The sequence below is a fragment of the Euwallacea fornicatus genome, chromosome 1, assembly GCF_040115645.1.
Source record: "Euwallacea fornicatus isolate EFF26 chromosome 1, ASM4011564v1, whole genome shotgun sequence".
Taxonomy (NCBI): Eukaryota; Metazoa; Arthropoda; class Insecta; order Coleoptera; family Curculionidae; genus Euwallacea; species Euwallacea fornicatus.
The window spans coordinates 8,044,854-8,069,446 of NC_089541.1; the positions used below are offsets into that span (position 1 = coordinate 8,044,854).

The 24,593-nt window shown below is 35.6% G+C and overlaps 1 protein-coding gene across 5 annotated transcripts in view; it reads left to right on the forward strand.

Moving 5' to 3' along the window:
• The window catches only part of LOC136341163 (5-hydroxytryptamine receptor-like), a 142,423-nt gene that overhangs the window by 47,367 nt on the left and 70,463 nt on the right, over window positions 1–24,593 (forward strand). For 3 of the 5 annotated variants that reach the window (XM_066286116.1, XM_066285869.1, XM_066285958.1), the window contains 2 exons: window positions 13,379–13,455; window positions 20,285–20,801. In XM_066286116.1, the coding sequence (XP_066142213.1) occupies window positions 20,372–20,801 (430 nt within the window). In that variant the 5' untranslated portion in view covers window positions 13,379–13,455; window positions 20,285–20,371. The remainder of the gene's footprint in view (window positions 1–13,378; window positions 13,456–20,284; window positions 20,802–24,593) is intronic. The other 2 variants (XM_066286209.1, XM_066286041.1) reach the window with 1 other exon arrangement.

Below are 24,593 nucleotides of genomic sequence, written 5' to 3' on the forward strand. Positions count from 1 at the left end.
TATCTAGAGAGAGACAGCTGATATTTCTGTTTTGTCAGGTTGTGGTTTTACACATTTTAAATGCTCATAATAGCTCGTCATTAAATAAACATTAAAGTGGAATAATTGTGTTTCGGCGGTCAATTATCGGCTGGAAATAAGCTATCTAGGTCATATAACCTTTTGAGCGAGGTCTGGGCAACTGCCCGCTTGGCCTAATAACCATAATTGATCCCTATATAAGATATCCGTTTCTGGAGCTCAACCATGAGAATCTCGGTAATCGTAAGAGATACGAGTTCGGTTAAAATGCGATATAGTTCCGTCATTTGGAGTTCAAATATATGAGGAATTAAATTTTGAAAAATTACGATTATTTCCGGAGCTGTTAAAAAAAAAGATTTTTTTTCTCGTAATTAGAACTTACTTCCTTATCTACAACGTTTCCTCGTTTACAATGTGACGATATCTCATTTGGAATGCGATATCTTTATTTTCGGCAATCAACATCGATTTTCGTTTCTTATTAGTGCCAGGTTTATGGTTACCGAGATCCTCGTGGGTGAGCGCCAAAAATGGATACTCTGTATATATAAAATGTGACATTCGGAAATTATAAACTATAAGTAAACTGTTTGAGTAAATTCTATAAGGTCTAGTAATGTTCGGTCCCATCTACCACGGCACTCACTTAATTTGGGACACCGCATATATTTTTCTTTGCTCCATACAGATTTTATTGAATTTCTCCGAATCTCTGCTTTTCCACTGTATATAAAGGCAAAAATAATAGTGCACCAAATTCGTATGATTTCGTCTCGGTATAAAAACTGTAATCCGAGTGAGACGCAATTTCTCCGATCTCCTCGCTTGCATTCATCCGTGTTTCATATCCCAACCAATATTTTCTTTTTTTCCTGGTAATTGCGGATTACTTTGATATATTATTCACGTGTGAAAACCGTTTTTCCGAGGTACAACATAAGCAGCTTTAGGGTATTCTGTAGCCAGACTTAAAGGCTTTCCATGTGATTAAAAACAAGGTCTTGTAAAAGATATCAATTTCACGCTTATTAATCTGCATAGAGATTAGTTTGAAAAGAGATTCTAATTTCCTTGTCCCTTTTGAAGTTCGCAGCTTTCATCTGTGTCATTAATGGTAAATTGAAATGTTGGGGAATGATGGGTTTCTCAGCGTAGATTCAAGAAAGTGATAGATTTTATTTTTGCTGTGCACAACGCAACAATATCAACAGTTTCTTCATTATTGAATTGTTCTGATTGGCCAAGTGCACAAATTTCTGATGGAGAATAGAACATCACTCAGTTCTCTCTTCCAAAAGGCGATCTCATTCCTCAATAAATCACTGTTATCGTTACCAACGTGAAAAATAGGGAATCAATATTGATAGGGTGCATCGTTAAGTGTATCTTTGCACTAAGGCCCATCATTTGTTATTGCGGCTTTTTTTATCCGCCATATCCAGTATATTATCCTGTTCTTAGTGGAAATAACCCATTCTTAGGACTATAATTTAAAATCGACTTCACGTGAAATTGGGACATCGATTTCTTATTATTTTCGACCTTCGATTCAAACTTACATTCTCCTACTGTTACAGTGCTTTTTAAACAATAAACGAAAATTAACTATTTGAGAAATTTTAATTTTAAATTGGTAAGTAATCGTTCCGTCTTCACGCCAAATTAGCGTAAACCTCTGGTGCCATTTAAAACTAAAAACGTACTAATTGGACTTTTTAAAATTGGAGTCGAAAAGCTTTTCCTCTTGCAACACCTGACTATAAATCATTACTGTTCGAGCAAAGTTCCAGTTTTAATTATAGAAGACTTTGTGTTAACGGGAACCATCCATTGGAAGTTTAGTAAATTGTAAAAGTTGAGACAAATGAGTGACGGTTTTCTGGATTACTACATAGGACGATAAGAAATCGTTTCTGGAACATTTTTAATGGAGCAAAGAACAATGTTAACTAGTTACACAATACGCAGTAAACCGGTGATAAAAATGCAAAAGTTTTAGAAAATCGAAATAGAAATTTGTAAATGTATCACAATTTCCCGGTAAGTGCAATTCTAGCTCGTTAAAATCAACTGAAAGACGACGAAAAATCATTTCTGGGTCAGTTTTGTAAACACGAGACACAACGTGGCCGTGAAATGTCCAAACAAGACAAAACAAAATAAAACAAAAATGTTTGAAGGGTGGACAAATTTAACGGCTGAATCTCAGATATTCAAATTAATTTATTTTATTTTGTGCCACCTCAGTTGAGTGAAGTAATATGCAAATTTGGGTAAATGTCGCTATGCTACCTCGTATCATATCCATAGAAGTGATATTAATATATAGATTACATAGCATATATTGTGATGGACTGATTTAATGTCACAGAACTGATCTTTTTTTGAAATACTTAATTAGGATGACGTTGCCTTTGACGTGACAACACGTGATATGTTCAATAAAATAGAGCCAGGCGTGTGCGATGGATCATTGTGCCCCACTGAAGCCTTCATGGTTTGTTTACGTCTTTTTATGTCGCATTATTGTGCCACACGTTCATGCTTTTAATTTACGAACAAAAAACTTTTTGACTCGAAATTGAACTCTAAAATCAACGAGGAACCTATATTTGCCATCCCATTAGCAAGGCTCATTTAATGAAATTTCGCACACTTGGGTATCAAAAACTTTCACAAATGGTTTCATAATCCTTTGTGATTATACCGGACATTACCCAACTCGACCATTGAAACGTATTAAAATTTTCCGGACACGAATCGCATGTTTTTATCAAATTTTAATCTGCATCAGTGTATCAGTTACTCTGATAAATTATTCTAACGCGAACTTCAATCACATTGTCGACGGAACAATGGAGAAAATATCTCGTTAAGGCCTGGAAGAGCGAAAACAAAAAAACTTTCTCGGGAGTAATCTGAAACTCTTTTTGAAAATAAAAATATCCTGATAGAAATGAAGTTCTCTCCTCGCTTTATTATTTATGCCGTTCATTATTTAACAATAGTCAGCTTTCATCATGCAGCTAAATATTGAGACAAAAGGATTCCAGTTGGGTCATGGAGATAAGCAGGGCATAGTCGCTGAAGTCATTTTTTAATGCCCCATTTGCCGTTTAACGAAATGTGCGCGGAGAAATTGCCTTTTTCCTTCTTCGGATGTGGACAATTTGTTCTTATGCTTTTCAACTCGAGAGGAATGGGCACGTTAATCAACTAAATTAAAACTGATTAACACGAAAATATGTCTTCACCAAGTCAATTGCATAGCAAACTTTCCTCAGTTCTTGAAAGTTTGCAAGAATTATTCGTCGGAGTGCATTGTATCACCCAGAATATAATGCAACTAAAGTCACACATGATATGAAACTATTAAAAGCAGAGTGGTATGTCGCTTCAAGAATTTAGTTTCCGCATTAAAAAGTTTTACTCTTGAGAAACGAATTCAAGTTTTGAAAGAAGTCAGGATGAGAAAGTTCAGAGTGGAGACGAGGATGTTCGTTATTCCGGCACAGCGATTCCGTTCTTTAAATCAAAATACTCTAGTGTGGCTTTCAGTAGAGACAACGCAAGAACTTCCTCAGTAAATCAGCAACTTCACACTTGAAAACAAACTTGAGGTATCATTACCTAGAAAACTTGCACCTTGCATAAAAATATGGGTATTCTGGATCTAATCGTCATTTCGTATTCATTCATACAATAACTCGGACGGGGATGTGTTAAACTGTGGTCTTCAGGTATAAATTATCAGTTAGTTTTAAACTCTCGGTATTAAATGCAAGAGACTTCATTAAAGCTCTTCAATACAAAATTTGCCAATGGCAATTCTAATTACCAAATGTCAAATTGGATTGCAAAGTAGACACGTACGAATAATAGATACCCATTTCCTACAATATTTGGCATAGAAGTGTATTTCAATTATGCCTTCGAAATGGGCCTTAAATTAGTTCAAATTTGCATTGTATTCTATCTTCCTTCAATCAGGCTCAAAAACGGACCATGTTATGTAGATAAAATAGTATTATTTGTGGACTATTTCCTCCAGTGGTTCAAGTTACAAAGGAAACTAATAATTGGTAATAATGGTGTTCTATGAAATACACAAGTTACTCGCTTTGGAACTATCAGTTTAACTAAAGTCCAAATCTAATGAGTGTATCTTTTGCGCTTGACTTATAATAAATTTATTTTCTTTTCTATTTCAAATCCACTATAGTTTTTTACTTTTCCCGTTTAATTATTTCACAAATTGAAAACAAATTTGCCAGTAGTAAATTCTGGAGAAAAATGAACTTCTCTCTAATTGATATTTGATATGCTAAAGCAGTACGCACCTAAACATTATTTTTTTAAACAATTTATTGTTGTCTTTCGTTTTACTAAAACCTTTAACGGCGGAATATATTTGCCAACAAGTACGGAGAAAAATCCGGGCTGGATTTGGCAGAAGATGAAGGCGGTTTCCTTTTCGGGAAGAAAAACACAAGCCAAGGTTTTAAAGTAAACATCATTTTAACAAATAATAAAGCCTTTGCCCTTTTACGGCCCGACGTAGGTGTTCAAAGGTGACGTCACGCGAAGGAGGCAAATACAAAATAAATTGGGTTTTTTACACTTTCGAGGGCACTTTTAATAGCATGTTTGAATAATAGAAAATCGTGCGTCGGAATTCAATTTCAAAGTTATAATATATTGGCAAATTTTGGAAGGAGGATCGAAAAGGCACATATGAAATATATCTTTCGATCTCCCTATGTCAAAAAAAATTATATCTGATTTGAATTAAATATACGAAATAAAATAAGCTTGGCGGAAGGAAAAAAGTCGAACAAACTCCATTTACATATATCTAGAAATCAAGATCTAAGAGCCTCGTCAAATATCAAAACCCAGTGGGAAAGCTTTTCGTCACCAGTTTGATTTCCATTTTATGCATGCAATTGGTGAAAAGAGATTAAATTAAATCATGCCAGAATTGAAAACGCGTTGGGATAAGTTTGTCATATAAAAGGCCAACTTGGTCGAGGTTTGTGTTTCACGAGTTATTTTGTCAAGTTTCAAAAGCTGAACAATTTGGGGAGCAATTTACTATTATTCGAAAGCCTGCTTGAAATGGGCAGGAGATTATTAAGTTGTGTTGAATTGGAGAAGTCAGTTTCTTCTTCTACACAATATAACAAGGAACAAAAGCTCGAGGGATTAATGAAGTGAAACTTGATAACGTGGGAACTGTATTGTCTTAAAACCGCACTAATTGAATTTATATTTTTATCGTTATTTCCAATATAGTGGCGAGGATGCTTTTAACCACTTATACTAAGGTGATGAGAAGTTATGTATAATATATTTCTATTTGGTCCATTCGATATTAAGGAAAGCGTGAATATTCTGTATGTTCACTTAATACATTTTAATTAAAACATAACACTCTTCTCGATGGGATCCCACAATTATAAAACAATGCAATTTAGGGAGAAATACTTCAGAGTTATCTGCTTTGTACAAGTACAGATAGTTCAGAATTTTCCATTGCATCGGCCTTGCACGGATTTTCTTCAGCATAACATTTTAGCACATACATATTGATGCTTCGGAGTCACATATATCTTGATTCTAAGGTTCTAAAGTAATATGATGAAAAATAACCGAGAATGTTTGGGCATGGAATAAACTTCGTCTCCTTTTGATAGATAAGATAATACATCTTCCTTCTACTTCAGAAAATGTGCCGAAAAACCGCACGTCTTAATCCTAAATAGAGAGCACGTTCGAAAAACTTATCCGTTACATCATTCTTGACATGTATATTCACAGGGACTTTTAAACGTATCCCTTTTTACGACCCTAGGGACTCAGTTATCCCCTGTGAAATAAACGTATACAGGCTGTTCTAATCCCATGTGTTTTTGCTCTACCTTTTTACCATTTACTTTTTGCGATCCAGGAAGTTTCACTTTTATTTGCGACAAAGCAAGGAATAAAAAACTCGTAAAAGTGATATGAGATAGGCTTTTAAAGGCTTTATTCCCTTTAGGTGTGGTGAAATCCGGCATGTCGAACGATTGAAGTCTTTCCTTGGGCTTTCCGGACATTGAGCCTATTTAGCGAAATGAACAATGATCTGCATAATTCAAAAGAACCGACAAATTAATATTGTTTAATGCAGGTGCCTTAAAATTGCTTTTGGAGCCTCGGAATGTTTTGCGTAATATGTCTAAACTTTTAATGAGAAAAACTTTCAGGGAAGTTTCATTATTTAGCGTACGGCCTTAAGCAACAGTAAGCGAAGTTAATTATTTGCTCTACCTATGCCGAGATAAGCCAGGAAAAAAAATTGATAAATATTTATTCTGCTTAGCTTTTTATTTTCCGGATTGAAACTTTCCCAATTTAAAATGGTTATGATAAAAATATGAGGTTCCGTTAAAATGGAACTCATACTGAAAAAGACCTCAAGGCCTAATAATCCGAGCAATACGTTGCTCGGATTCCACCGAGAGTTCATGCATCGAACGGTAAAGAAATAGATTAAATTTGGAGGATTTCATTATCTCATACCTTCGCATTTGCGCAAATAGATACATATGTACATATGGGGCAATATGCATCAAAATGGGGAAGGAGGAAGACAGTTTTATTAAAAATGTTATTCAAATTTCTCTGTGGAGCCGAGTGAAACTATTTTGAATGGTTTGCTGAAACCTGAACTATGCAGAAAGCGAATTGAAATGTTTTTGTTTGGAGCAATTAAGAGAAGGTTTGTGATCACCTATTTTCAAAAAAAAAACATTTGCGATTAAATGTTTCTCTTGGTAGAGCTGCACACTTTCTTTTATAGAGATATACCCTCACCCACAAAAGTCATGGTACAGCAGTGTGCTGCATTAAAAAGACCAAATATTTTCCATATGTGAAATGAAAACTTCAATTTATTTACATAAAAGTAATGTGTAATGTGTCTATACCAATAGCAATACTATAAATATTTAAAAAACTCAAACTTATTCTGATAAAAATCAAATGTCATTTTCTAACAATAAATGGATTCCACAAAAGTCTTGGTACAGGTAAAATATTTGAATTTTTATTAAAAAAAATAAGAACGCATTTGTTTATTTCTCTGCAGAAATACGACAAGTAGTCAGTATCATTTAAGTTATAGTCGTTAAAAGTTAAAAATATGGGTAGAACCGAGCTCAGTCAGGGTGAAAGAAAAATTGTTATTCGTTTAAATAAAGAAGGAAAATCTTACGATGAAATTTCAAAAATTGTAAAAAGGACTCGCTCTACTATTCAAAAAATAGTGAATCGTTTCAAATATCACAATAGAATTAATAACGAACCAAGAAATGGGCGCCCAAAAAAATTAACGGAACGTGAAACAAGATACATTCTTAATGAAATCAAGAAGGACCCGAAGAAAAGCTCGTCGATGTTGGCTTCTGAACTAAGGGAACATTTTGGAACTGTTGTTCACGAAGAAACAGTTCGTCGAACGCGTCATAAAAGAGGGTATAAAGGCTGTAGTGCGCGAAAAAGACCTTATGTAAGTGTCGTAAATAGAAAGAAGCGCGTTGAATTTGCCGAAAAATACAGAGCGATCGAAAGCGAATTTTGGAAAAAAGTTATTTGGTCAGACGAGAGTAAATTTAATCTTTTTGGACCAGACGAACGAAGAAAAGTGTGGAGAAAACCAGGGGAAGCTTTTATCAAAAAAATACAATTCCAACAGTAAACCATGGAGGAGGTGGACTAATGGTCTGGGGTTGTATGTCATCTTTTGGTGTAGGCAATTTAGTAATAATTGATGAGATCATGAGCCGACAAGTATACCTGAACATACTAAAGGCAAATTTGAAACAAAGTGCGGAAAAATTGGGGTTGGCAGGAAATTTTTACTTCCAGCAAGATAACGACCCTAAACATAAGTCTTATACGGTGCGCCAGTGGTTGATATACAATATTCCGCATCTACTAGAAACGCCTCCACAAAGTCCCGACCTTAACCCAATTGAACATTTATGGGACCATTTGGAAAAACAAATTAGAAAACATATGATTCATAATAAAGAAGATTTAAAACGGGTTATCTTGGAAGAATGGTCGCTAATATCCGATGAGGTTACGGGAAAGTTGGTTCGATCAATGCCAAATCGTTTGGTGGAAGTCCTTAAACAAAAAGGGTAATCCACTCGGTATTAGTTATTTTCTCGTTTTACGAATAATAGCGAGTGTTTTACCTGTACCAAGATTTTTGTGGAATCCATTTATTGTTAGAAAATGACATTTGATTTTTATCAGAATAAACTTGAGTTTCTGTAAATATTTATAATATTGCTATTGGCATAGACACATTACACATTACTTATATGTAAATAAATTGAAGTTTTCATTTCACATATGGAAAATATTTGGTCTTTTTAATGCAGTAACGCGTTGTACCATGACTTTTGAGGGTGCGTGTACGTGTTCCGGCAGATCGCTCTAAGGGCCAAAATCATTATTTGTGAATAAAACATATTGAATACAAACCGCTTAAGCAGAAAAAATAAACACTTAATGCAAACTCCCAAAAGTTAACTACATAAACTCACTCATCACCCTTTTACCCCGCATAGCAAAATTCTCCCATCTCAATCGGCGACAGCTCAAATTTGCATTCACGATTGATTGCACTCATCTTCAATACCATCAAGAATTTATAGCTATGAACCTGGGCTCTACGTACACTTAAGCACGGATTTGTAAACCGATAAAAGAATGCTTATTTTAAGTTAAAATTTGTGTTCACATTGGAAATTCGGGCGGAATGATGCATGGCCTAATTTATCTTCTCGTCCCTACTTAGCTTAAGTATAACTCGTAGTAAATCACGAAACGGCGAGCATGGAATTTTGCCTGGCATGAGGACCATAAATTGTTTCTAATTTTCCAGACCTCCCCCTCTTTTAGCTTCGTTTGCCAGAATTGATATTTAATTTCAGTTGCAGTTTCAAGTGTCTAGTGCTGTTTAGATTTACTGATCTGTAAAAAGTTTCACCTTCATTCGTTTCAAATTATTTTATCTTCACAAAGGAAGTAACACGTAAACTCATACGAGTTTATTAATACGGCCAAGTTCATTAGAACCCAAAGGAAAAAATAACGATTGCACTGATTTAGTCATTCTATGAGTCATACTTATTTCTATGTTAGTTTGCTAATGTATTACGGATTTATAGGTTCCGAATCCATTCTATGGGTTGACCTAGTATTATAATCTAATGAAAACAATCCCGTAAGATGGAGGATATTGATTTTCTACGAGAATAGTTACATCTCACAAATATATATGTATGTATAATTATATGATCAAAACTGATGATTCTGCAGAACTTCTTGTTTAGAACTGGAAATAGAATCTGAGAAAATTAAAGCATATTATAATTTTCTACCTCATTCCAGCTCTGCGTTTAATTAACTCGAGCACCTCAAAGACCGATTTCGATCCTATTAGACCTCGTCATTTCGGTTCATCTCGAGTCAATCAAACGCAGGCAGGAATCGGCAATGTCAATAGCAAGTATTTTGGGCCAGCAGAAAAATATCCTACCTGCGCCATCTGCCGTGTCCTACTTATTTCCTTTCGAGTAAATCTTCGAGTGTCAGCATGACTTAGTACGGAGCGCCGAACTACTTATATCTAAAAGACATAAAGACGAATGCAAATAATGGTAGGAAAAATCTGAGACCTTCGAGTTCATGCCCCTAAAATTAAAAACCGCTTTCGGTCTTATTCTATCTAAAAATAATGCCCGAAATGCATTTTTCTATGCTTTGCCTCACACCTGAAGCTGTCATGCAAATTTCCCTCTGAAGAACACTCCAGCAGACTCATTAGTGAAGGGAATTCTACCTCTCCCTTCCCCTTTCTGCGCAGCAATTACGGTTATTGTCATTTTTTCGTTCTACATATTGATTTGGAAATGAAAAGCCTGCCTCCTTAAAATCGCCTTATAATTACTGATTTTGCTATTTTTAATTTAACCACTTCCAAGAAAAATTTCTTCTCTACCAAGCTCACAAAATTAATCACAAAGACTCCTAATTTATTAGCAAAATATTCAAGCAATGTTCGATATTGCCCTTTGTTAAGCACTTGATACTCAACGAATTGAAAATATGCAATAAATCCTTGATTGTGGCACACGTTCGATCTGTCTTTCAGCCAATTTAACATTGTAACACAACTTCTAGCTTGAGAACTCCTTTTGCTAATCTCCACAATTGCTCGGCTTAGGCGACACCGAAAATCTACGGGTTTCAGATCGTTGCAGATAACTCCGTCATATAGATAAGATTAAACGTTTTCATTACGAGTCCAAACAAGTCATAAGTCTAATTTTACACTGACTTTCAAAAAAAACCGCAACACCAAGAAGAACACATCGTACACGTTTGAAATTCTGGCATTACGTTGGGTCGGGTAATAGATAAAAACGATCAAAATATCTAAAGAAAATTATTGTGAATAAGTGAAAAAATTTAATAATAATTTAATAATGAGTGGTATCTCCTCTTAATTAATAAATTCCTGTAAGCGACGTGGCATGCTTAAAATTAAATTCTCAATATCTTCCTGTGGTATTGTGTCCCATGCAATCTGCACCTGCTCGCGAAGTTCATCTATGGTCTCTGGAGAGCGAGCTAAACGTTGAAGTCTCCGACCCATTATATCTCATACATGCTCTATTGGGGATAAATCTGGAGACGGAGCTGGCCAAGGCAAAGTATCCAAATTTTCAGCTTCCAAATACCTCAAAGTATCGTTGGCTACATGTGGTCGCGCATTATCCTGTTGAAATGTGCTTCCAGGATGGTCGTGCATGTATGGTACAAGAACCGATTCTAAGACACTATTAATGTACCTCTGAGCATTTAATCTATCATGAATGAAAACAAGAGGAGACCGACTAACATACTGGACGGAACCCCAAACCATGACACCTGGTGTTAAACCAGAATGACGCCTTTCCAAAAAGTCCAAATTTAATCGCTCTCCTCTGCTCCTTCTAACACGTAACCGTCCATCAGATCGCCATAAACTAAATCGGCTCTCATCACTGAACACGATTCTTGTCCACTCATCCACCCATTGCACTCTCAGACGACACCACTCCAGTCGGGCCACCCTGTGGTTTCGTGATAATGGAAGCCGACGCATAGGACGATATGAATTTAGTCCAAAACTTCGAATTCTGCGATACATGGTACTAAGGGAGACCCTTCGATTTAGGGTGGCTACCCAGTTAGCACCAAGAGAGGGATTGTTTCAAACGGGGCGCCTGTCGCTGAACGACGAAGTCGCCGGTCTTCGCGTTGGTTCGTCATTCTTGGATGGCCACTACCACGATGACGATTTACTGACCCTTCGTTAGACCAATCTCTCCAAGCTCTTAGCACTGTTGATCCGTTTCGATCTAATCTACGTGCAATTTCGCGGAAAGGTAATCCTGCCTCGTGCATACCAACAATTCTTCCCCTTTCAAAGGGAGTTATCTGCATTTTGGCGTACACGAGGCATTTTGCACTACCACACATTCAATATGGTACTAACAATGATACCTTTATCGCTATCCGCTTGTAAAAAAAATTGCAAAAAGAACGATCGTCACAGATAAAAAACTAAAGAAAAACTTCATGTCGCATTAAAATACGAACTTGAAATTTTTATCATTTTTTTCTCTTTACAAGTCTAAAATCATACCGAAATTTCAAATACATACTATGCGTTCTTCTTGGTGTTACGGTTTTTTTGAAAGTCAGTGTATTTTTGACAATGACCGGATTTAAGACGGAATGCGGAATAACCGCTTTTTCCGTTACGATAGATACCTGCAAAGGAATAAATTAGAAGTATTTTCTGCAATTTTGATCATACTGGAGTTTAAAAGCAACAATTTTCAACCCAAAATAACATTTTTGTACAAATGTTGCTCGAAATAACAGGAGCTCCTAGAATGTTAAATAGCATATTTGAGGGCTCACCCGATGTTAATTTACATCTTTTCGAGGACCCTTCTCCCTGCTTCTCGCATTTGATAACCCCAAAAACAACATAAACTAGGTCTCAGATTGGACATTTTGGTGTATGAACTACTTTAGAAGTTAAATTGGCTTTGGCGAAGTAATCATAGGGAGAAATCTCTTTAGAATCTATGGAGGATGGCGATGATACTAAAAATGTCAAAATGCTTTATTATAGCTTAGTAAATGGCTGCAAATAGCAGCTATAAAACAACTAATTAATTTTGTGTTACTGCTTTTCCAGGACTCCTTAAATCTACTTTAAGAGATACAAATAGAAATGATATTTTTAATCCACATAAACTGGACTTGCATAATGTTTACTTTACCTCCACACTAGACTATTGTTGTGATTACATGAGGTTTATGGTAATAAGGAATTTATGTACCATTCGAAAGTATTAAATTTGCAGCTGTTATTCTAAATGCTTCCCAATGCGCCTAATAAATTCATAAAAATTGCAAAAAATATCCTATTCCCCCAATTCGTGATATTCAGTGCTTTTTCTGACAAATGAGACAAATTCTGAAAACTCAGAAAATATTCAGCCATTCAGTGAACGCCAAGCCTATTCCACATTTTTATGGCCGCTATATGTATATTTCAGATAACATTAGCTTGCATGACTACCTTCAAGGGCTCTTTTCTCTTTAGAATTGCGTACGCCGAAAGTTTCCTATTCATCCTTTAATTTGTATAATTTACAGTTTTAAAGTACAAAGTTTTTGTCTAGTCAGGCGTTCTTTTGCACCGGAAACATCGGACCATAATTAATCAAATTTTTCGACGGTGAAAAATAGCCAAGCTCGTAATTTAATTTACGGGACAAATAAGCCGACACCCTGAATAAAGTCACATAATGTTAGCACTTAAAATTCTTTTTGAGCAACCCTTATTTATTATTTGATACTGAAGGGCGTCCTTTAAATGGCAGCCCACCACTCTTGAGTAAACAGGCAGGTACGCTTTTCCGTGGCATTTCATTAAAGGCATTACCAACCTTTTTGGCTTATCAAACTCTTAAGAGTTTTAGTCTCAGGTATTATATGTTTAAACTTCAACTAATGTGTAACTTGGATTAATTTTTGATGTGGCTTGAGAATTGTACATTATAGAAATAAAATATAGTTAGAGAATTAGAATTTGACAGTGAACTCTTTCAGTGTAAATAATTAGTTCCATTTCCATTATCTATTACATCAAATTTACAAGTAATCATACGACTGTTTTAATTGCAGTTTTGTCGAGAGAAATTTTTGAACATCTTTGTCTTCTCTATAGGTGTCATTGGTCGGACGTCTGCTGACAGCTCATGTATCATGGAAGTATTCACTACTGCACGGAAAGGTGATACCGAGGTAACAGCTGCCTTACTGACCCTTGTTCTTATCCACTCTCTACGCCACTAGTGCTGAATTTTAATTCTTTTTAAGTTCGATGATATTTTTTACCACAACAGAAAGTTTCTCTTGTAATTATTACGTAAGTTGCACGCAAAAATAAATATTTCATGAAAAACAATAGAAGTTGTACATTTCGCGAGATAATAATCAGATAGACTTACTGTTTTGAAACAAAATATCATAAAATCCAAAAAGGATTCAAAATAATTACTTACCACTGGTTGCTCAGAAGTTCTAATAAGATCAAGGCTTAATGCAGGTAAATTTTACCTATGATTCTTTCTTATATTCTACCCCCCTGATCTATTTCTCAATTCTTCTGCAGATTTTACGTTTCCATTTATTCCTTGCTGTGATATCTACTCGGCAGAGTTGATGCGTGTCAAACTTTATCAAGGAAGTTAATTTCTGTTCATCTGTGTCAAAAGAACAAGAGATACCCTTCGGCCTTTGTCCTACGAAACCGGTGTCCAAAGATTGAAAAATGACAAAATGTAGGTACATCCTCATGCGCGCAACGAGGAATTCGGGAACAACGAAGCAAATTTGGAGTTAGGAAACTAATTGCCGAACTTCCGACAGTACATTTAACTCAGCTGATGTACGTTTATACGGACACTTATTAATTTTCTATTTCAAGTTGGACATATTTTATGAATATATAACTTTCCTTCGATTCTTACACGTCGTGTGTCACGTTATATGATGCGATATTATGTTGAGAAAATCAAAATGGATCGAATATACACATTACTTATCTTGGCTTTAAACTTGCCGGTAACTGCCATCAAACACATAATAATTAAATTTTCAGTTGCTTGGTGTTCAATGTTCCAACTTCCAAGAAAGCAAAACTAATTGATCCCCCGGAGATTCTGTACCTACATTATGGGAGACGTATTTTGTACCAAACCAAAACTGTTTCAACGGGTAGTTGGGATCTAATGAACAACTTAACATCTTAATTCATGTCATATAAAATATTTATTATTAGAAATTAAAAATCATCTTTAAAAACTCCTAATTGGTGGTCAACCATAAACTTCATTAATGTTGGTTAATTAAGATTGATTAACCTGTTTGTTATTTATTATGGAACATCTCGCTTACAAATGAGTTTATTCAACACGTGGCTTAAATAATTCAACGTTTTTTGAAGTTGTTTTTTAATAATCACTTTCGTTATCTTGAGCAGATCTCGAAGCTTATTAACGAGTTGAATGTAATTAATTTAAACACAAAAATAGAGCAAAGTACTTATAAACTTAAGTGCCTAAATCAAAATCTGAATCGAAGTTTCATTACTTTTTTACCTAAGAAGCAATTTAGATTAAATTATCTTAACGACTACATAACTGAGCGATAAAATGGCCCACATTTTTAATTAAAAATTAGACGCTCGGTGAATTTAAGAGTGTGGTATTTTATGCGAGCTCTACCAATTTTGTGAGCCTGGAACTAATCAACTTTTATAATTTTAGTTTTGAACAAACAAGAGTTAGGGAGTTGCCGGTAAGTAAATCTTATAATATGTGCTCGTACAAGCATGCCGCAAACGAGACCTGGAAAATCGTCTTAAAATAGTGTCAACATAAAACTTTTTGATTAACAATTTTAGTCATTAATCCTGAACTGTTTCCTACTAATTGTTTAGTAAAGAAATGTTCGGAAACTTTCAAATATTATTTTACTTCACGAACATGCTTAGCGCCTAATAATCAAGGTTCAGCTAATTTTAACTGAAGAATGCCCACTTTCCATAGAAGAAAACCTACACATTGACAATTTTATATTCCATGGGAAGTATCAAAGACGTACTACTAACAATACTTTGACCTATATATATGTGCAGGGGTGATAGATCTCTCTATTTTTACGTCAGATACGCCTTGATTTACTTTAGGCGCCACCCCTTGTCGATGAAATTTCCATTCCCTCTCAATCGATAAAGGCCTCACTGACTATAACACGATTCGGAGATATGTACAAACCTAATTAGTAAGCGTTTATTCATTTGTAGGTCTGATTCGCATGCGAACACCATTGTGACATATATCAGAGAGTAGCAGCAATTCATTAGAAGGCGGTGGCATGAAAAGACAGCTGCGTCTGACAGGAGGTTAAAATTGAAATTATTAGGGAAAATCGGGCTTTAGCCAGTTTACATCACAGTGCGTGTTATGTTGTGCATAAAGGCCATTCAGTGGTCCACGTATTCTTGTGATGTTAGGAAGAGCATAATAATAACATTGGTTAGATAAATCATTGGAGAGAGAATATAGTCCAGTCAAAGCCAAAGCTAAAAGCTACACTGTTACTCTCGCCAGAGGCGGGGAGTAAATATGACTCTCCTATGTCTTCCAAGCTGGTTTCTTGAACCTTAAAAAGATGTTGGAGACAATTCTCGCACATCTAAATATCTTATAGTCATTTGAAGATATTAATTCAAAGGTGGTTTTTGAAAGTTTTCAGAAATATGTGAAGTTTGATGAAAAGTCTTTTTAATGTTCTGTATTACTCAGAGTAATTCGCAAAATGGTCAAATTTGACCTATATACGAGGATAGTCCCAGATGTACGCAACCTAAAACTTAAAAAAAAAGAAAAGAAAATATTACGTTATTTCTCAACAGAGTCTCCTTTGAGATTGACACACTTTTGCCAGTGATGTCTTCTATACCCTGTTTATAGTAAGGAACTTCGAATGTTTCAAAAATAGGCATTAAACTCAGAGTTCTCCTTTTTATTTTTCGCAAATCTCTTTTCACCGAGCTGTTTTTTCAAGTTTGGAAATAAAATAATCTGAGGGGGCTAAATCTGATGAATGGGGTGAACGAAGAAATAGTTCGAAACTAAGATGATTGATTTTGGCCATCGCGACGATGAAAGTGTGGATTGGTACGTTGTATTGACGAAATAAGACTTTCTTTCTCGCCAAGTGCGGTCGCTTTTTTCTAATTTCGTCGCTCACCTTATTGGGTTGACCACTGCAGGGTTTGTCTAGCTCTATCTAAACTTTGCCACCCTATATATTACAGTTGATAACGAAGAACTAAATTCCCCCAGAGTAGAATATAACTGAGCATGGATGTTGGATGGACTAAGATCATTCAAACTAAAGTATTGAATCACCTATCCATTACTAATTTTTTCATTTCCACAAGATCTCTAAAAGTGTTTAATAAAAACTTTTTTCAAAGAAAAAGTAATCAACGTAACGCCCTCAAGCAAAGATCTCCATCTATATGTCAGGTCGGGTAGTTCTGGAACTATTGTCCTATATATGGATAATACCTGATCCCTGTTTCAATTTTGCGGAAAGCTTATTGTTCCGTCATCAAAATTAATAATGAAAATATCTTCTAAATAATATTTTTACAGCTTTATTAAACATAAATTAAACTAGGACACAGAAACACAATAAATGAAATTCAGAAAGTATTAAAATCATTGGAGTCGTCGGTTATCTGTTACTTTTGCCTTAGTCGGAAAATCAATCTATTGAAAAAGGCCATTATAAGAAGTGTGATATTGTATTCTAGAGTAGTAATAATTAATTATAGTAGTATTCATATCTACCAGTAAGCCCACCTAATAGAAGCTTTTGTCTATAGTATTCAAAAAAACTTTTCAATAGGCTTAATATGTTCTGTAGCTGTCCTTCTGGCACATAACAACATCTCTGCGAATGCAATTATGTCTTGAAAAAATATTGACTCAGCCAGAGCTTTTTAGAGTAATGAGGGCATTGGATATTCATGAGACAGAACGTGGTAAAACTTAATAACAATGGACAAAGAAGAGATGAGAAAATTCAGATTTTCATAAATCTAGAGAGTGGCTTTCTTTTGTTAATGGGTTGGAAGTTTTGAGAGCAAATGCATTATTTAAGGGGAAATGCAACTAAGTTAGGGGGTCAAGAAAAGATTAAAATAATGAATTCTTCGAGACTTATCTATACGCACAGTATATTTCTTTCCCTTGTATTATCATATTAATAGTCAAAAGTTGCAATATAGAGCGGCAATTAAGACACTTTTATTACACCGCTTTATCGCAGAATTGCATAAAATATATGGTAATTATTAAGACTTTCCATGAAATTCTCCAACACAACTTTTTAAAAAGTTGAAATAAAGAGGAACTTCTTGAATTCCTTTTTCTTCCTTTTTGCCAAATATAACGTAAAATGTTGGCAACATTAGATGGTTCCTCTATTTTTACAACTATAAAAACGTGGACCTCGTTCCCATACTTTGAAACTCCCATATATTTTTTTTCAAATCAACTTGACCATCAATTTAATTTAATCAATGTCGTAGATCAACAACAAGTAGAAATGTTTTTCATTTTGATTGGCATGCAATATTGCTGACCAATATCCTTGAAAGGTCATTCGCAGTAATCTCTTTTATTTCATTGCCGTACGTACATTCAACAATATTGATCGATTCAATTCAATTAAGTTGACTACTAAGAAGTGAGCTTAAGCAATTGAGACTTCCAGTTCCTTGCTAATGTGACTCGTCTTTTCACTTTATACCCCTCATCAAGTTATGAAGCTTCTCAGGTCGCAACTTCATTTCAATTGTTCGCTGTAAAAGAGCAAAATTTAATAAACTTTTGGTATTGCCCATTACACAAATAAACTTCGTCAACAACCGGCATGATAGAATCATTTATCAAATGTTTGTTCGCGATACAGAGGCTTCTAGTGGTATATTGTTATTTATATAATTTCTCTGTTTATTCTCCAGACTCCAGACCTTTTCTCTCAACTTTCGCCACATTGCTAAAGAGGTATCCAGAAATATTTGCGTAATTTCTCGAGGGGAACATATCGCAACATTTCACCTCTCCATATTAGAGGATTTGAAGTATTTCGTACTTCAAAGTTTTGCCTTGTTGAACTAACCTATTGGGGACCTAATATCGAAAACTATTTAGTAACACATCCAAACTCAATTCTTCTCATAATGGATTTTCCCAATACACTTAATGGATAGGATGACTGGCCTCTATTCGGTTCTTTCATTAGTATTTGAATAGGTCTTCTCTTCGTTCATGTCAATTTATCTCTCATGAGAGTTGGCTTAGAAATATTGCTCAAATCGAAAAACTTTTCTGTTCGTAATTGTGCTGTGAAAGACGCTTTCAGGAAGTTCCTCGTTGTTGGTTGTATGGTGCAGAATTGGATTCGGACAGTGCATGCACAGCAGAAGACCATCATCGACTCTTTCCTCTTTGAAAACGCATTTTGGTCTTGAAATATGAGGAACTCGTTTCCAATTTTTTTGCCACTACAAACAGCAAAAAGTGCTCTCTTACATGAGAGCCTCTCCATGACTAAACGATGACTATATGGATCTAGAGTATCTGGATTCTATACTGAATTCTGAGGATCCCGTTTGAAAATTTATATCCTTGATAATGGATTCTTCCAAGACATTTAAAGGCAACGGATGACTGTTCTTTGTCTAGCGATATTCGATTCAAGTAACTGCGTTCGACGTCTCCGAGAATTTATTTCAGGGGCGACAATTTAGTAGGGACATATTACAGTATGAAATGGCAATAATGGAATGTTATACCGCACCAGACTCTATTTCGCTTGGTTGTAATTGTAGGCATTTTCTCCGAGACTCGAGAATTTGGAGGACGTGAGACGCCAACTTTACGAGATGATGAGACAATTTCGTTACTTCTCGGTGATGCATCTACGAAGATTGTCCCAAAAGTACTCGACCTGACATATAGAAACGTTTTTTATGTTAAAAAGTTGACTATATCACAAAATCCTAGTCTCAAAAAGCTTATGCCTCAAGCGTAAGGGGGCTACGTTGATTTGTGTTAGTAGAAAGAGATTTCTTAATAAATCAGAGGAGAAATCTAAAGTTGATGCCTATTTTGAGACATTCAAAACTTCTTATTATAGACAGTTTAATAGAAGCCATGAAATATTGCTAGGAAAAGTGTGTTAATCTCGAAGGAGACTATGTTCAGAAATAACGTAATATTTTCCAATTTTTTTTCTTTACGAGTTAGGACGGGCACTTCTGGCACTATCCTCCTGTTGCATCTTGAAAACTGTAACAGGCATCGAGACGGTTAAATGGTCGAAGTTTTAGAGAATTTAATTCGAAACTCATATCTGGTTTAAAAATTGTTTTAACTTTGTTTTCTAAAAATGGAAACACGAATTTTTAACAGAAATTGTCAGGCGCGCACGGGAAAATTCTGTTTTCCGAACTCGTAATGAAATACTATTCCAGTTCTCGTTGAGATAAGCAAAAACGACAAAATAGGTGTATCAAAACTACGTACTTAACGGATAAATTCCAAACGATTAATTTAAAGTACTACACAGACTGGTTACATGGGCCACAGCCCCTTTTACAAGGTAAAATTTTAGACCATTGTAACAGTCCCATCATCTTGGTCGTTATCATTAAAGAAATGTATTTACGGTGCTTTTGGCCCTATTCACAATTAACTATTATTCTTTAATATCTCAATTTCCTAGTTAGGCAAACCTCACCTCAGTCTAACAACAGTACACAATTACTCACCACGATAACTTTCGCGGTTTCCTGGAAGCGCCATTTTTGAGGTCACCCATTGTTTGGTCTTTCAGAGCCTTTTCTCAACTAATTGTAAATGAAGTTATGTAAAGTGGCGTTAAGTATGCTAAAGTACAACCGTTTCAAATTTAACGGCCTCGAGCAGAAAACGCAATCATCCTAATGAGGCTTTGTCGAGCTTATATCGTTTTCTCTTTGTTTCAGATGCAGCCGAACACAATGAAAAGGAGACGGGTGTAAAAACAGGAAAAATGAACTAAAATTAAGCGCCATGTGAAGTACACTGTATAAATGATAATGAATCTAGGTGCAGACCCGAACTCGTGGCGACCACTCGCTTCCACTTTTTTACGAGAATCACCTAATTTGTCGGTGGCGAGTCTGCCTGCCCCTTTAGTACTTTTGAGTAGCCCTACGGCGCCATCCCCAGCTAACTTTTTCTCAAATTTCAAATCCGTTCAACATGCACCTCCACTCCCAAGTAGCTCCACAACTCCCAGATTTGACAATGACGTGTGGTACCCAGTGCAATTTCAGGAAAATTCCAGCATCTACTTCGCAACTCCTGAAGAAATGGCGCTCTATTCAGTATCGAATTCTTCTAAGAACGACACCTATGGATCCGAAGATTCTTTGGTTAATTTTGACCCATCTGTCCAGCTGGCAACAATGATCGTTACAGCCATCCTGCTGGGGCTTATAATTTTGGCAACAGTGATAGGTAAGTTTGCTTTAAGCTATATGCGAGTTAGTTATCCCAAAGTTTGAGCACACTCGTGAACAGTTTCTGCACACATTTTCCTGATTCCTTCAGCAGTGAGGGTAATCGACAAGTAATTACTTCGAAGACTCTTAGGCGAATGCGGGTTCTCTTTGCATGTGCAATATGTAAACTTCGAGCTAATGTGTCGAAGTTTCAGCCGTGAAACATGAGAGTTTCCACCTGATATTTGGAAGTTAAGCAAGTTCATTTCTACTCAAAATTCGCTGACCAAGATTTCTTAGTATCAATATATTCGTGGTTATTTTTTATATTTAATAAAGTAAACGTACTAATCTCTGATCTGGATGGTAATTTTTAGATTACCAAAATATCACAGGCATATTCTTTTGGAACCTATAAGAAACCTCTGGAGAATTTTTTAATGAAAATTTAAGGGTTGTTAATGTGAGACTTATTTCAGTGCTGTAGAAGTCTCTAACTGGCTAAACTGACGAAAGGTCTATTAATCTTGCATTAGCGCAAACTTGCAGCTGAGGCCCTTAAAATCTGCAAAACTTCAATTATCGAATACAGTTTGGGACATTGGGGATGTATTAAACTATCTAATTAATTTTGGGCCATCTTTATCACGTGAAAAATCATTTTTCGTCAAATGCTGCGGCTTAAAATTGAAAACGTTAACTTGAATAAATATAATGATGATTTTTCCTTTAATCAGAAACATCCGCAAATTCGATTAAATGATTAAGAATTCCGGAGGTATCTCGGAGATGAGAAAATCACTCAAAATCACATTTATATCTAAAAGTAACATTGTGCCTTTTGTTTTCTTGTTCTAAAGATAATGACGTTATTCCCAGTAATTTGGAAAGCAACACTGGTGGTATTATAATGTCTCTCTCACTGTTAATAAGTTAAGAACCTGCATAGTAATTTATATCCGTAGTTCTCAGAGAAATTTGAACATCTTGATTTGAATTTTAATCATGATGATTACACTTACAGCTAGTTCCTAATGAATGAGCCATTCGAATAATTTTCGACCGAATATTGCCGAATTCCTGGCGAAGATCCAGTTAAGCCACATTTCCATAAGGCCTTGAGAATAATGAGGACAGCAGATCATTGTTTAAATCATTACAGTTCTGAATTAAATCGCGAATACAATGAAGAGCGAAAAATCGCTTTCACTATTTAAAATCCACTTTATGACTGCACTTTCACGCAATAAATTAAGTGGATTGCCAAGTGAATTTCCTCCTTTGATCTTTTCAATTAAAATCGCCGCTTGACTGACGATTGTTTTTCTCAAACCCTAGAAATTCATTTAAAGTTCTTTATATTCACTTAACGATCCAGCTTGAAGACGCACAAATTTCAGCCCTAATTTTCCCAACTCTAACTTTTAATTCGAGGAATAATTGTTTTCACATTCCCACCATTTTTCTTATGCCTTCATTGAAACCGAGTCGGAGCTTGAAGTTTTTAATTTCGGTACTTATTTTAGCTTCACTATTGGTTTATATTAAGGAGGTATTTGGAGTTCTTTTATACTGATATTGGCGAAGTTTAATGAAAATTTAACTTTTTCGAATAAATATGTTCCGTTAAGGGGTTCCTTCGACAAACCACGAAACTACGAAAACGACAATTTGGTTTTCAAAAATGGACTGTATTTAATTGCACTCATTTTAAATAATGACTGAATTTGTTGGTCCAAACATGAAGAAGGAGAATGCTTAATTGGGCGAGTTACAAATTATGATTTGAATCACCCGACACCGACACCGCTCCAATACGAAGAGAAGAAAAAATAGACCAAAATACTTCGATCATCCCATAAGTACTAACCTCGAAGAATACCAACCAGGGACGCACCATCACCAGGAGCCTCTACGGGCTATGGCCGAGCCTGATGCCATAAATCGCGGCCATCTTGCGAATATCTATACGAGTCGCTTTTCTGGGAATATCTTAAGCCCACCGAACTACAGATCGTGGCAACAGTCCCAACCGACAGACGTTCCTTTGACTAGTAGCACATTTCCCAGCCATAAAGCACCCTTGGTTGTGGCCTTATGGGCACCGCGTTCTGGCACCCAGATGATATTCTTAGAACAAGTATCGAAGTACATGGGCGTAACTTAAGGGATAAAAGTACAAATAACAACAACTGACAAAATAAACTTCAGAAGAAAACCAGTAACCTAAAGTCCCTAACGTGTTCTATGCGTTTAAAACGAATTACTCGATCTTTCCTTTCTTTTGCTTTTTTAAGACGTTGTTACCAAACAAAATAAAAGAAAATCTTTCTTAATCCACGCAAACGAACCCTTTAACGCACAAGAGCGCTTACTCCCTTGAAGGAGTAACAAATGGGTCACGCTGGTTGCATCTTTCCGTTGCTAATGGTTTTCCTTTGTATCATATCTTTGTATCAACATATCTTTTACGAAATTGTAGCTAGCAGGTCCTAATTAGCTACTCGGACCGCAATTCTTCATCCCTAATTGAAAGAAAAGGACATAAATCAGTGAAATTCACGAAAAGTTGGTTTCGCATGACAACTAAAGGTCCTCTGTGTAATTTCAGTTCCTTTGAATGACTGCTTCTTTTTCAGCTTGATGGCAGCCATTATTCAATACAAACAAAAGGCTATAGTGAAGGTCACCCGTCTTGTAAGTAAATGGCCATAATTTACATGAATCGGTTTTGAAGACTCTGCAGGTTTATCGTGCCCATCTAAGCTGGATCGGTTCGGGGAAAGCTTTGAAGATTACGAATTTGTTACTGATGATTTGGAAAGTTTCCCTTATGGATTTGTGAAGTAAGAGTTCATTTGGGTCTGATGAATTCGAACCGGAGCTAAGCTCCTAAAGTCAGCACCGGCTCGATTTAGGTTTAAATAAAATGATAGGGAAGATCGAAACTCGCAGTTTATATACAAGGTGAGCCTTAAGTAATGGGACACAGAGCAACGATGGATTTATGACATAAAAATAATGCAATATAGCTAAATTTATGTTATTCCAAAAGTTGAAAATAACTGAGATACAGGGTGCTAAAGTTGAAAAATAAAATCAAATTTTCTTTAATATCTCTGGAACCGTTCGGGCTAATTTCACGAAATTTATTATATAGGGGTTTTTGGAGATGATCAATTCATATTTATCGACGATTTCGGTGTATCTTCTAGAGGGCGCCACAATCGAAAATTAGGAGTCATTTAAGCCATTTAAACTTTTTTGTGCCACGGCGTATGTCATTTTGTCCTCATAAAATTTGTTCCTCTACCTTTTCTAGTTAAAGAAGTTATACCTTATTGGTGTCGCTAGGAGCAACGATTTTCGAGAAATTCAATTAAATAACTTAAATTCCCATTTTTTCTACTTGTTGACATGTAACAACATAATTTTTTTGTATTGTTAAAAAAGCACAAAGATTATATGAAAACATTTGAATACTGTAGTTGGTCTTCTATTGACATATTTATTTAAGCTCCAAACGAATGTTTTAACAATAACAAAAAAAATTACGACGTTACTTTATCTTAGTAGTCTATGATAAGCCCTGAAGGAATGCTGAAAGGCGATACCGGGGCGAAGAGGGGAGGTGGTTTTAGTGGGTAGGCGGGCGACATAATGGTCGGTCGAATCCCACGCTACCTGGCTGCACGTCGAAGCCAGGTGTCTTAAGAAGATTCCCACCTCCTCGAAAAAAAAAAAAAAGTAGTCTATGATAAAACAAATGAATGATATAGCATATGAAAACAAAGATATGTCAAACAAA